This window comes from Oryx dammah, unplaced genomic scaffold, assembly GCF_014754425.2.
Source record: "Oryx dammah isolate SB20612 unplaced genomic scaffold, SCBI_Odam_1.1 HiC_scaffold_7, whole genome shotgun sequence".
Lineage (NCBI taxonomy): Eukaryota > Metazoa > Chordata > Mammalia > Artiodactyla > Bovidae > Oryx > Oryx dammah.
This window is the reverse complement of record NW_024070191.1, coordinates 24,299,379-24,314,370: the sequence shown is the minus strand read 5'-3', so window position 1 is coordinate 24,314,370 and position 14,992 is coordinate 24,299,379. Positions and strand designations below refer to the sequence as shown.

At 39.8% G+C, this 14,992-nt stretch overlaps 1 protein-coding gene across 1 annotated transcript in view; it reads right to left on the bottom strand.

Annotated features, from left to right (window-relative positions):
• The window catches only part of TNKS (tankyrase), a 156,018-nt gene extending 141,551 nt beyond the window's left edge, over positions 1-14,467 (bottom strand). The window contains exon 1 of the mRNA XM_040242882.1: positions 13,640-14,467. Coding sequence (XP_040098816.1) covers positions 13,640-14,312 — 673 coding nt within the window. The 5' untranslated portion in view covers positions 14,313-14,467. The remainder of the gene's footprint in view (positions 1-13,639) is intronic.
• Between the last annotated feature and the right edge of the window lie 525 nt (positions 14,468-14,992).

Below are 14,992 nucleotides of genomic sequence, written 5' to 3'. Positions count from 1 at the left end.
TCAGCAAAGCCACAAGGCTGTACATCATTTGAACTGCTAAATTCATTGATCTGCACTTATAAAACCAATGAGAAAATTTATATCACATCTCTCACATTTATTTTATAATTTTTTTATACAAAAAAATTGTACCCCAAAGACTCTCAAAGTAACAATAAAATATGTTTGGAACTGTCCAGAAAAATAACTCATGAACTTTTATATATATATGTATTATATCTATTTTAATGACACAGAAGAAATAACAGAAAGTTATGAAAGATAAAATGCTACTTGGTGACAGATGTGTTCACTCTTTTCTCTAAAATCATTAGGAAGAACTTGAACCTAAAATAGCAGAATAACCTGCTTACTTTCTTAAGCATATCAATCCATTTCCACCCCGCCCAAAACAAAACAAGGCTCTTACAATGACAATAAAATTACTTTCAATGAAACAAAATTCAGCCATGACACATTTATCCAATAGCTGTAAGGTTTCTAAAGCAATTTTTCTTTCCCAGCCAACAAACTTATTCACCAATTTACCAGCAGTTCCAGGTATCTGTGAGCATCTCTAAAGGTCTATTAAGCACAGTAATTTATAACTGTACTGAATTAAAAATCAATAAATGATGCTGGGAAAATTGGATGGCTACAGGCAAAAGAACCAAAGTGAACTACTTTCTCATGCTATGTACAAAAATAAATTCAAAATGGATTAGAGAGTTAAATGTAAGACCTGAAACCATAAAGCTTCTAGAAGAAAACACTGGCAATACACTCTCTGACCTCAGTCTTAGCAATATTTTGGGGGTTATGACTCCTCAGGTGAGAGAACCAAAAGCAAAAACAAATAAATGAGACTACATCAAACTACAAAGTTTTGCACAATGAAGGGAACTATCAACAAAATGAAAGGCCACCTGCTGAACGGAATATTTGCAAATGATGTATCTGATAAGGGGTTAATATCAAAAATATACAATGAACTTATACAACTCAACACCAAAAAAAAAAAAAAAAAAAGAAACACCCAATTTTAAAAATGGGTAGAGGATCTGAACATTTTCCCAAATAAGACATACAGATGACCAAGAAACACATGAAAGCTGTCCAATTCCTTATTTATCAGGAAAATACAAATCAAAGCCACCTCACACCTCTTGGGATGACTATTATCAAAAAGACAACAAATAATAAGTGCTGGTGAGGATGTGGAAGAAAGAAAACTGCTGTGTAGTGTTGGTGGGAATGAAAGCTGGCCTAGTCACTATGGAAAACTGTATGGAGGTTCCTAAAAAGAAAAAAAACCTACCAGACAATCCAGCAAGTCCACTTCTGGGTATTTTTCTGAACAAAATTAAAACACTAATTCAAAAAAATATCTTTTTTGCACCACTATGTTCACGGCATTATTCATGGGTCAACTGTATTTAAAAAGTAAACAAACTCAGAGAAAGAGATCAGATTTGTGGTTATCAGAGATCGGGTGGGGGTGCAGGAGGGGGAACTGAATAAAGACTGTCAATACAGACAAGTCCAGCTATAAGTAAGTATGAAGGATGTAATGTGCAACAACAAACACAGTTACAACTGCTCTACACTACACATGAAAGATGTTAAGAGAGTAAATCCTAAGCATTCTCATCACAAGGAAAAAACATTTGCTTCTTTTTCATTTTATATTTATATGAGATGACAGATATTCAGTAAACTTACTCTGGTAATCAGTTCATGACATACATAAATCAATCATTATGCCATACATCTTAAAAACTATACAGTGTGATAAAGTAAATTTTATCTAAATAAAAGTAGAAGGAAAAAAGCCTGACTCACACCTGTATCTTGGCTGATGCGCAAGAGGCAGTCTCAAAATTAGTAGGAGGACACTCAGCAGAGCAGATCCATTTCAACATGATGGGTAGTTCTATTTTTTTAAAGTTTTCAGTTTCACTACATTTTATGGAGGAAATTATGGGTTTCCTCAGTGGCTCAGTGGTAAAGAAACCTGCAATGCAGGAGCTGCAGAAGACACAGGTGTGATCCTAGGTCGGGAAGATCTCCTGGAGGAGGGCACTGGCAACCCACTCCAGTATTCTTGCCTGGAGAAACCCATGGACAGAGGAGCCTGGCGGGCTACAGCCTACAGAGTCGCAAAGAATTGGACATGACTGAAGCAACTTAGCACACGTGCACATGTGGAGGAAATTACATGCCACAATATTATGCTCTAAATTGGGAGGTAGTGGAAGTCTTGTGATAATTCTTTAAAATGTCAAAGGTTTCCTATGCACTGGGTTAAATTTACGCAGTCCAATATACACAGATCCCTAGATACCTATTAGATTTCTGCTTACTTTATAAGAAATGTTCTATGACAAAGAAACATACATTTTCTACTTAACATTCAAAGTCATTGTTACTTCCTTTTCTAATTTCAATTCTAACTATATCAGCTTTTAAATAAAGAACTGTTTTACATTTCATTAGATCAGAAGTCATGGTTAAGCAAAAGAGAGTGTATTCCCTATTAATTCTAAAATAACAGTTTAGAAAGCAAACTGCAAAATGACTTCTATAAAGCAATAAAGTTGCATATATTTTTCATTTGTCAAAGGTGGACCCTGACCAATTAATTTCTCCATCTTACAGAATATGATTTAGAAAGGAAAACATTTATAGTTAGATAGAAGAAGAGACGTATAGCATTAGGAAGCGCTAATAAAGGAAGTATTTCATTAGGAAGCAGTAGAAAAATGTATGTTTTCCCCCAAAACACAGGGAAAAAACACCAAAAGTGAAAGGCTAAGACACGAATTTTAGATGCCAGTTTAAACAACAACAAAAATACAAAACAAACAAAAACATGGTAAGAAATCACAGCTCCTTGGGAAGGGAAAAAAGAAAAAAGGCTGAGTGCCACTGTGGGAAGAAACATCAGCTTAACTGCAGACGATTGGTCATCCCGGCTAGAACAGAGAAGAGAGGCAAGAGATCTGTGTCCTCCCCCTCACCTCTGCCACACTGTCCCCTGGGCTTCAGCAGAACATGAGTTCAGTATCTCCAGTGTGCCTCTAGCCAAAAGAGAAGGGACAATACGAGGCAGAACAGTGGAACCTGGCTGAGGTGGGAAGCAAAGGACATGCCTACATGCCTACAGGACAGAAGAGAGTCAGGGAAATCCTGAGCACCTAGGATGGCATCACATCCAGGGCCTCTCTACCCGGACGCACACCCTTATTTGTCTAAAACCACGTGGAGAACCAAAACCTAGAACCCCAAACTCATCCTCTCAAATGCAATACTGGCCCAAGTAGCTGTCATTTCCAAGGGATTATAAGCTCATGACAGAAAATAATAGAATGTCTGAGGAGTGCAAGCACCATGACAAAATAAATGAAAGCAGAATTAATAGACTAAAAAAATATTTAAAGTTTGCAAATTAAGTGTTGCCAGCGAAAAACTGGGGAATACTGAAAACACGAGAACAAAAGTCTATCAAGTAAAACCAACTGGAAATACCATCATGAAAAACAAAACAGGAGAAATGAAGGATACAATAAGTTGACTGGATAATAGTGGAAATAAAGGAAACAATTCCTGGGGAAAAACCAGTTGACAAGCTCTCCCAAAAAACATCGGAGAAGGAGAAACTGAAGTAAAGGAGACAAGAGAGAGGTGAGACAGAGGACTGGAAGAGAGGACAGATGCTTGTAGAAATAATGACAGGATGTCTCCTAATTAAAGGAAAATGCAAAATTCCAGATTAGTAAGAGTTCATTAAGTACTAAAGAGGATGGATGAAAAAATACAAATTCTCAGACTACTCCAGACCAACTGAATGAGAAGCAGTGGGGGTGTGGCCTAGCAACCTGCCTTAACAAAGCCTTCCCAGTGACTCTGATACCAAGTTTGAGAATCACCGAGCTAGTGCTTCTGGAAGTTATAACCCTCTGAAAATTACACGTAAGTTTGATGTTTAAATATATATTTCACAGGAAATGTCCATACCTATTATCAGATTCTCAAAAAAAAAAAAAAAAAGCAAAATTAAGAACTATTTGTATTAGCTCAACAGTTTTCAAAGTGTGGTCTGTGGACCCCTTGGTGGTTCCAGTGACCTTTTCTGGGGGGATCTGAGAAGCCAAAACCATTTACAAAATAATATTAAGATGGTGCTCATGATAATGCAAAAGCAACAGTAGGTAAAACTGCTGACACCTTGACATGAACCAAAACACTGGCACCAAGCAGTCACTGTATTCTGTAGCATTGACATACTTGGATACACATTAGTCATTGCATTCTTCACCATCAGACCCTCACAATTTTTTAAAAAAAAACCCAGCAGCTTCACTTAAGAGTGTTCTTCACAAAACAAAAGTTGCTTCTTCTTTACAAAAAGTCTACCACAGAAGAAAAAAGTTGCAAGTCCACACAAACAAACCAATAAATCATCTGCCACCAACCATTAGTTTGTGTTATACCAAAAAGGCAAAAGGGAAAGGAAAATTTACAACACTTTATTTCCTTTTTTTGTACAATTAAAAAATTCACAAACCTCAATTCAAAAGGGAACTGACACATTCCAAGAAAACACTCAAAAAAAAAAAAAAAGGTTTAAGCTCACACTGCTCTCATTTTAATTTTAAACATGGATTCCTGAACCAACAGGCAAAGCAAGTTTCTACTTGACAAAGGTCCCAGCAACTCACTGTAGGGAAAAGCAATTCTGAATATCTGATGAAGCCTTTTAAGGAAAACCCAGTAGGCACACAAAAACAAAACACTCTTAACTTTCCTCAATTATTCAAAATTAAATAACTTTTAGAACATGAACCTCAAAGTTATCTTGAGCACCTGGGCTTTAGTATAAATACCCCAGAAACCCATGCTACTCAATTCTTATCATGAACCCACATTGATGATACAGGTTTTAGGCTCCCCCGAAGATCAGGGCTACAACCCACCTTTCTGAGCGTTCCTGTCAGAAGAATAAACATAGACCAAGATAACTTCAAGTACCCTGACATAGGGGAAAAATGAGAATTTAAGAGGCTCTTGTGTCTTCAACTGTATCTCTCACATATTTTACAATCAACTACTCAAAACATTTCTTTGTCCAAGAAGCAAAAACAGGCTATTAAATACATTTATGAATAAGTTACTCTAGTGTTTTCACTTGCATTTCATTGCAAGACTCATGATGATGTTTATTCCTTTCTAAGACCTAACACTAAAATAAAATGCATTTGCTTAGCATTATTCACATTCCTCTACCACTTTTCTTCTACTGGGATCTAAGTTGAAGATCCAACTTTTTTTTTTAAACATATCTATGCTCACAACTTGGCCCTTGAAGATATATCCTCCAGATATATTTCTTTGGTCTTTAAACTGCCAAAGAATCACGTCTGGTTTGGAAGAAAGGCACACCTAGCCTGTGACCTAGTCAGTTCCTTGCGAAACAAAGGGATGCCTGGGGGAGGAAAAAAAGGCAGGTGACTAGACTAAGCCTCTTTTCATGAAAACTTCTATGTAAATAGACTATGAGGAAGACATCTTACCTATAAAATGCCCTTAGCATGATGTCTCTGGTTAAGGCTCCTAGAAAGCAGCAATGTAGGCTACATAAACTAAGATATTAATATAAAATTATGTTTCTTAATTTAAATGCTATGACTAAGAGATGATACTGCAAACCTTCCTGTGAGACTCTATTTTAGGTCAGAGTTCCATGTCCAACGTGAGGAGAAAGGACAAGGGGAGTTACCCTCAAGGTTCAGGCTTCTATTTTTATCCTTGATTATTTAGCAATTAATTTCTCTAAAAATGAGCAGTAAAAAAAAATAAGGTCAAATTCCATGCAGAGTTTTCATAAGAATGTGAGCAGGGTAACACCTCTATCAGCAATATATACTAGAAGAAAATGCTCCCCGAAAAAAACCAAAATTAGGATCTACTACTTCAATATTAGCTAAAAGACAACATGAAAAAGATGTAAGATATGAAAGACCAGTATATATGTGAGTTAGAATAAGATGACGGAACTCAGAAATAATTCAAAATAAAAAAGTATTTCAGAAGTAAAGACTAAACAAGAAGGAAAACAAAAGTGAAAAAAAAATACACACAATGCCTTATGACAGGGATCAGCAAACTAAAACTCATGTGCCAAATCTGGCTATCCCTTTTTTTTAATAAATAAAGTTTTATTGGAACATAACTATACTATTCATTTATGCATTGTCTATGGATATTTTCATGGCACAAAAGCAGAGCTGACCAGTTGACACAGTTGAAACAGAGATCACACAGGGCATGAAGTCTAAAATCTTTACTGTCTGGCCATATATATGAAAGGGAGAAGGCAATGGCACCCCACTCCAGTCCTCTTGCCTGGAAAATCCCATGGACGGAGGAGCCTGGAAGGCTGCAGTCCATGGGGTCTCAAAGAGTCAGACATGTCTGAGCGACTTCACTTTCACTTTTCATTTTCATGCATTGGAGAAGGAAATGGCAACCCACTCCAGTGTTCTTGCCTGGAGAATCCCAGGGACGACAGAGCCTGCTGGGCCGCCATCTATGGGGTCGCACAGAGTCAGACACGACTGAAGCGACTTAGCAGCAGCAGCAGCAGCAGTTGCAGTTGATTTACAATGTTTGTAAGTTTCAGGTATATAGCACACTGATTCAGTTATATATATATATAAGGGGCCTCCCTGGTGGCTCAGATGGTAAGGAATCTGCCTGCCTAGATTCCTGACCTACACCTGGAATCTCGAACCACAGAAAATAAAATATGCTTGTTATTTGAGGCTACTAAGTTTTGGGGTGAAAAGCAGAAGTGTTAGTCACTCAGTCGAGTCTTACCCTTTGTGACCCCGTGGACTAGAGCCTGCCAGGCTCCTCTGTTCATGGGGATTCTTCAGGCAAGAATACTGGAGTGGGTTGCCATTCCCTTCTCCAGGGGATCTTCCTGACCCGGGGATCAAACCTGGGTCTCACACATTGCAGGCAGATCCTTTACCATCTGAGCCGCCAGGGGGAAATCAGGGCAGTGTTGGGGCAGTTTCATACACATTAGGAAATACAGCAACTAATATAGTAAGGCTTTAATAATTACTAATATAGTACTAGTGATTTGCCCAATTTTAAAAAACGGTAAGTGGGCTTTATGAAAAAATATAAATGGCAAATAAACACACAGAAAGGTCAGGGAAATGCAAAACAAAACCAGAATGAGAGAGCACACATTCTCATCAGAATGGTTAAAATGAAACCAAGAGAAAACATTAAATGTTGGCAAAGATATGGAACAATGGGAACTCTTGTATGTTGTTAATGGGAATGTAAAATGGCACATCCACCTTGAAAAAAGGTTGGCAGTTTCTTATAAAACTTAAAATTTACCTAGCCTAAAGCCCAGCAATTTCAATACGAGGTACTGAGAAAGATCTATGTTCTCAAAAAGAATTTTACAAGAATGAGCATAACAGCTTTATTCATAATAGTCAAAAATTGAAAACAGCCTAAGGGTCTAAAAAGTAGGGATAAACCAAACTGAAGGTATAAACCAAACGAAGCATGCTCATATAATGAAATACCTACTACTGACACAAGTTACATCAAAACCAAAAGAAGTCTTACCAAAAAAGCAAATACTGCATAATTCCATTTATATGAACTTCTAAAACAGGCAACTCAACGTATAGTGGAAAAAAGTTAGAACAATGTGTCTGCTGGAAGGGGAGGGGTAGGGATAGAGGGAAATAACATGAAGGGACTTTCTGAAGTTTGAAGTACCTGTAAGGATTTGGATTATACAGGCATTTGAATTTGTCAGAATTCTGTGAATATAACACGTAAGATTTGTACAGATTTTACATGAAAAGACAAATCTTTAAACAAACACTAAACTCTGGATAATGATATGTATACTGGTGTATTTACGGGCAGCTGCATAAATGTCTACAATTTACACATCATAAAAAAAAATACTGACGGATAAAGGAAAATATAAGCAGACAGGTATGTAACCGAAATCAGACAGTATTTTTAACTGATGCACATATTCTTCTATGGTTGCAGTTTGCTTGTTACCAACTTACTACTATTGAGAGACACTTCTACATAACACCTTCATATAACTAATTTGCTCTTTCAATCATTTGCTTCCAAAGAGTAGTACCATTAATCCAAAAAAAAAAAGAGAGAGAGAGAGACACCTTGTACACCTTTCTAACTAAAAGTTCTATGTGAACTTTTTTTAAAGCGGTACCTTAACCAAAGTATAAGATGTTGAGAAAAGACTAAGTAAAAGATAATTCAGTTTGTAGCCAACAATTTTAAGTCTGAAAAGATATTTATGAAATTAGCTCCTTTCCTTCTATTATCAAATTGGACCTTTCCTAAACCCTGAGGCAAAAACATTTGGTTAGAAGTATAATTAAGGACTTTGCCAGATAATGTATAGAAAGATTCCCATTCCAGAACTGAAGTGTTCTGATTCATTTTTTTACCTACTGATGGGCAACAATAATCTAGAGGACAGCGTTTTGTTTTGCTCTTTTTTAAACAGAATTCAAACAGTGAAGGAGATGGAGGTAGGGGGACAAGCATGGACACGATGACAAAAAATTAAGAGAAAGAGAAATGAGTAAGGCAAACTCTATACAGTTAATGCATGTTGAGGTAGATATCTCTCAAATCAAAAGCACAAAATTCCCATACATATTTTGTTGGTTTTGATATTGAAGTACCCCATATCATAAGTCCTAGTCAAGTCATATGTTAACTAATGCTCACCATTAAAGTAACCAGGAAGCCCACTTCAAAATTTCTTCAGTTTAAAGTAAATACCATGAAATTTCAGAAATCAGTGCTTCATTAAACTCTTTTTTAATTGTTGTTTTTTCACAAAGACCTTATCCAGACTTTTCTTTAAAAAGAAAACTTATCAGAATATACTGGTCCTTTAACAAAAATATGTCATTACTAGGAATTGAATTCAGGAGATACATCACTCTAAATTGATCCTATTTCAACAGCTTTGATGGTCCTTTGAACAACCAATCTTATCTGTAAAAGTCTTATATAAACATTTAAGTCATTTTAAGAAGGTATCAGAAGCAGTACTGTAAGAATCTACACCAATAGTGGAAACTAAAGATTATGTTTCTAGTTGTGGACATTATTAATACTGTCTCTAAGTTAGGAAAAGGAGTACGTCAAGGCTGTATACTGTCACCCTGCTTATTTAACTTATCTGCAGAGTACATCATGAGAAATGCTGGGCTGGAAGAAGCACAAGCTGGAATCAAGATTGCCGGGAGAAATATCAATAACCTCAGATATGCAGATGACACCACTCTTATGGCAGAAAGTGAAGAGGAACTAAAAAGCCTCTTGATGAGAGTGAAAGAGGAGAGTGAAAAAGTTGGCTTAAAGCTCAACATTCAGAAAACGAAGAGCATGGCATCTCGTTCCATCACTCCACGGGAAACAGATGGGGAAACAGTGGAAACAGTGTCAGACTTTATTTTTTAGGTTCCAAAATCACTGCAGATGGTGACTGCAGCCATGAAATTAAAAGATGCTTACTTCTTGGAAGGAAAGTTATGACCAACCTAGATAGCATATTCAAAAGCAGAGACATCACTTTGCCAACAAAGGTCCATCTAGTCAAGGCTATGGTTTTTCCAGTAGTCATGTATGGATATGAGAGTTGGACTGTGAAGAAAGCTGAGCGCTGAAGAATTGATGCTTTTGAACTGTGGTGTTGGAGAAGACTCTTGAGAGTCCCTTGGACTCCAAGGAGATCCAACCAGTCCATTCTAAAGGAGATCAGTCCTGGGTGTTCTTTAGAAGGACTGATGCTAAAGTTGAAACTCCAATACTTTGGGCACCTCATGCGAAGAGTTGACTCACTGGAAAAGATTCTGATGCTGGAAGGGATTGGGGGCAGGAGAAGGGGACGACAGAGGATGAGACGGCTGGATGGCAACACTGACTCGATGGCCATGAGTTTGGGTGAACTCCAGGAGTTGGTGATGGACAGGGGGGCCTGGAGTGCTGCAATTCATGGGGTCGCAAAGAATCGGACACAACTGAGCGACTGAACTGAACTGAACTGAAAGGCATGTTTAACAATTATCACAGTCCAAAGTAGGATAGAAAGGATTCTTAACTCTGCTGCTAGAAAGAATTATGGTTTAAAAAAAGGCATAAGGATTTAAATATGAATATGACTTCACACCACTTCAAAGAGCCTTAAAAATGATTTCATTTCATTCTATAGAACTATACTTATTTTTAAACGGAAATAAAGGCATTAATTAACATTCTTCCTTCCCATCTTTGCTTGGCTAGCTTGGACTCAACCTTTAAATCCTCACGTTAAAACATCTCTTTATCTAGAAAGACTTCTTTAAATGATCTAAAATCAGGACAAATGTCCTTACTGCCTGCTCCAAAAGAGAGTAGTTTACTTTTACTATCACTCTAGGACACTTTGTGGGGTTTTTGTTATTGTTGCTTTTAGTTTTCCCCACTAGACTGTAAGCTCCATAAGGGTAAGGACAACTGACCACTTCAAAACTGTGTCAATATTTAACACCAACCTATGATAAGCTATCACCCACTCCAGTGTTCTTGCCTGGAGAATCCCAGGGACGGGGGAGCCTGGTGGGCTGCCGTCTATGGGGTCGCACAGAGTCGGACACGACTGAAGCGACTTAGCAGCAGCAGCAGCAGCATGATAAGCTATCAGCTCACTTGGTAAAGAATCCGCCTACAATGCAGGAGATCCCGTTCTGATTTCTGTGTCAGGAAGATCAGCTGGAGAAGGGATAGGCTACCCACTCCAGCATTCTTAGGCTTCCCTTGTGGCTCAGCTGGTAAAGAATCTACCTGCAATGTGGGAGACCTGGGTTCAATCCGTGGGCTGGGGAGATCCCCTGGAGAAGGGAAAGGCTACCCACTCCAGTATTCTGGCCTGGAGAATTCCATGGGGTTCTGTAAAGTCCATAGGGTCCCAAAGAGCTGGACACGACTGAGTGACTTTCACATCTTAAGTTAATAAAAGATTTGTGGAACACTGGAACTACCATTTTAAAATCTTTCCATCCAAGGCATGGTACCAATTTCCTATCTTTAAAACAGCTCTTCCATGACATTCGGTGACTAGCATTCCAATCAAGTAATAGTCAACTGACAATCACTTTTAATTACCCAGCCTATGCATGAAGAAGACTAGATTAAACAAAGCTTTAATGCTATGAACACAAACATGAAACACAGTAAATTGACTAGAGTGTTATGCTTTTAAACCATAGAGAGTTTCACTGTTTTTGTTCCCTTTTCGACACGGAACTAAAACAGATTATTTTTTTCCCCTAAATAAGCCGGTTCAAGATTAGGGTCTCATAACTACAACATAATTACAGGACTGTTTCACTGGTTGTCTTCTAGCTTAGCTGGGTACACAAAAAACTCTAAAACAGAACAAAAAATAACTACTGTGGCAAAAAGAAGATGTGACTTGGGAGATAAGCACTATTTTATGTGCGACTAATTCTAAATATTACAAAAATTAATGTAATATCTGCAAGTGATTACTTACAATGCAGTATGATGAAAAATGACAAGATTTGTGAAACAACATATCATAATAGTCAAATTTGGAATAAAGTCTACAAAGGCAGTCTTGCTTCATTTATTAAAGATCTTTCATCCTGCCTAAAAAAGAGAAATTATTTCATCTAAAATAAGCAACACTTGTGAGCATCTGTCTACTTAAATGGGAGCCCGATTTTGATTCAATTCACTGCATTCCTAATAGTTGTTGTTCAGCTGCTAAGCCATGTCTGACTCTTTGCAACCCTACAGACTGCAGCATGCCAGGCCTCCCTGTCCTTCACTATTTTCCCGGAGTCTGCTCAAACTCAAGTCTATTGTGTCGATGATGCCATCCAACCCACTCACCCTGTCGCCCTATTCTCCTCCTGCCCTCAATCTTTCCTAATAGTAGCGTCCACATTCCCAGCGATCTAATAATGATTTCCTGTAAGTATTTCTCACATTGCTGACCATGACTCATTAATGGGATCACAAACAGCATTTGCAAGACAGGAAATGGATTAGGATATAAAATATCAGAGTACAACACATGTAGCAAGGCAAAGAACTGTTTCCTGAAACTTTTGATTCACTTTGCATGTTACAACATAAAATTTATTGCTAAGTATGGGCTGCAAAAAAAAAAAAGTGTGAACACTACTCTTGGAGTATATATGCCCCCAATTACTTCTTCTCCCCAGACACTGCCAAAGTGAAAACTCCATAAAAATTACCCACAGATTGAAAAGTGATCTTAAACCAAGTATAATTGTTTAACCTGGACTTCACACATTCCAAAATCAAACTAAGTTTAAATCCAGGTTCCACTACTTCTTATGTGAATTTAGGATTATCTAAGCTGTACATGCTTCACTTTTGTCATCTGTAAATGAGGATAAAAATATTTTCCGAGTTCTGGTAGAAATAAACAATACATTAAGTTCTTAACATATGCTTTACATTAACAGAACAAACTCAAAGAGTGGTATATACTAGAAATAAAGCATGAAACTTAACAGAAGTTATCTTCAGAGTATGATCTTTGATGTTTATGTGTGATGCTTTTTCATTTATTTCTGTACTATATGAATGTACATACAACATATACATTTCTAATGTAACATTTCTAAGGTATATAACCTTATCTTTATTTTTTTTAATGTCAATAGGAGGTATCTAGGCAATGAGATTATGATCCTTTTTGTTTTAAATTTCTCTGTATTTTATATAAAAACATACCATCTGTTTTTTAAAGATAATAACTTGCTTAAAAAAAAAAGTGTGCAGTGGTCCAGGTTTTAAGAATAAGTATTTTCGGGGGAGAACTCAGGTCCCAGGTACTTCTCAGGAAATCCTCACACAATCCCCATATACATTTTTGCCCATGAGGAGATGGAGGCTACTGAGATAAGGTAAATTATCTGTTACACAAGCAACAGACAGCAGTTGCCAGAACTTCAAAGCCTTTTCTTCTGCCATCACATAATGCATCCACATAGGAACATTTTGATCTACTCAATCGGACTGTACACTACCTCAAAAGGGGAGAAAGTTTCACTAACTTCATTTAAGTCTCCTATGTTAATTATAAGGTGACGATAGCTACTTAACATTTGTTGAGTTTTATTAAACTTCTCTTGGTCTAGTTTGTCCTCATGCGACATTACTCCTGTAAAAAGGAAATGAGCCAACACACGACAAAACTACTCTAACACTGCTGAGATCTAACTTTATTCGACACACTCGGAACTGAAAAAGTTTAAGTATATCCACGTCCTGAGACGACCACGAAGGGAGGCTGGGGATGAGAACTAGGATCACTGTGCAAACTAAAAAGGGACTCACACGTTCCCCTACCACGCCCCCGTCACCCTGGCACCACCTAAAGAAAGGAACCTCAAGGCTTCCCGAGAAGTACTGAGGCATCATCACCACGCCCCCATAGTCCCCATCGTCATAACTCGTTTTCTTTCCCTACCCGGACCCCAGTGCCAAACACCAAAACCCTTAATAAACAATTCAAAAAGTCTCTGACCTGCAGCGAAGTGCAGGGGAGAAGACTTCCGGCCGGCCATGTCCTTAGCATTCACGTTTGCCGCGTCCACCAGCCTCTTTACCCGGGACACGTCCCCATTGCGACAGGCCTCCAGCAGTTCCCGCAGGGCCCCGCTCACTGCTGGGACCCCTGGCCCCGGGCCCGCAGCCCCGGGCCCCAGTGGTGCTGTGGTGCTAACTCCGGCCGCCTCGGGGCTCTCCGCCAAGCTCGATCCGGGGGAGGATGGAGAGGAAGAGGAGGAAGAAGTCGGGGAAGAAGAGGACGACGGTGAATTGTTACTGCCGCCGCCGGCTGGGTTGGGAGCGACCCCGACGGCAGATGAGGCAGAAACCGCCGGGACCACAGGAGCGGCGGCGACCGTACAGATTGTGCTCGTGGGACTGCAACAGCTGGCACTGTCAACCGGGTCCGGGGATCGGGGCCTGTCGGGCGGATCCCGACTGCCATCCCCCTCCGGCAGCGCTAGGCCGTGCCTCGGGGAGGCGAACGGAGCCAGGCCGCCCACCGTAGGGGAGGCCGGGGTGGTCCCAGGGGCCAGGCCCGGGCTGAGTGGGGGGGGAGGTGGCGGCGGCGGCGCCGAAGCCCCTGGGGCGGGCTGGAGCTGTTGTTGATGATGGTGGTGATGATGCTGAGAGCGACGCGACGCCGCCATCTTCGGACTCCCCCAGCTCTGTCACTGCGGCAACGGCCCCACCGCCCGCCCTCACTTCCGACTGCCGGACCAATTAGCGCCCAGCGCACAGGAAATGATGCTGGGAGGAGTGGGCGGGGCCAAAGGGTGGGAGGGAAGTATTCGGAGCTCCGAGCCCCTCCGCGGAAGGGGGCGTGGCCTCGCCGCCGAGGGGCGGGCTTTGTGACGCCTTCGCGGGCTGGCCGGGGAGATTTGAAAACTGGAGCTAGCTTAGACTTAAGTGAGAAACTTCCTGCTTTTCTCATTTTGAACCTGCTTACCTTGCCCTGTTCCGTTCTGTTGCCAAGTTTCCTTCAGTCTTCCTTGTCTTGCTGCAGAACCTGCTATTGAGATGGAACTCTGTGCAAGGTATGTGTCGTTTATCAAATGTCAAGTGCCTCTCTGAAAACTGAGCTAGTATCTATCGAGCCGAATTGTTAGCGGAATTCAATGAGCTAACATACACAAAGTGTTCTGTCTGCTTCCCTTGTGGCTCAGATGGTAGAGATCTGGCAGCAGTGCAGGAGACAGGTTCGATTCCTGGGTCAGAAAGATCCCCTAGAGGAGGGAATGGCAACCCACTCCAGTATTCTTGCCTGGAGAATCTCATGGACAGAGGAGCCTGGTGGGCTACAGTCCATGGGGTCGCAAAGAGTCGGACA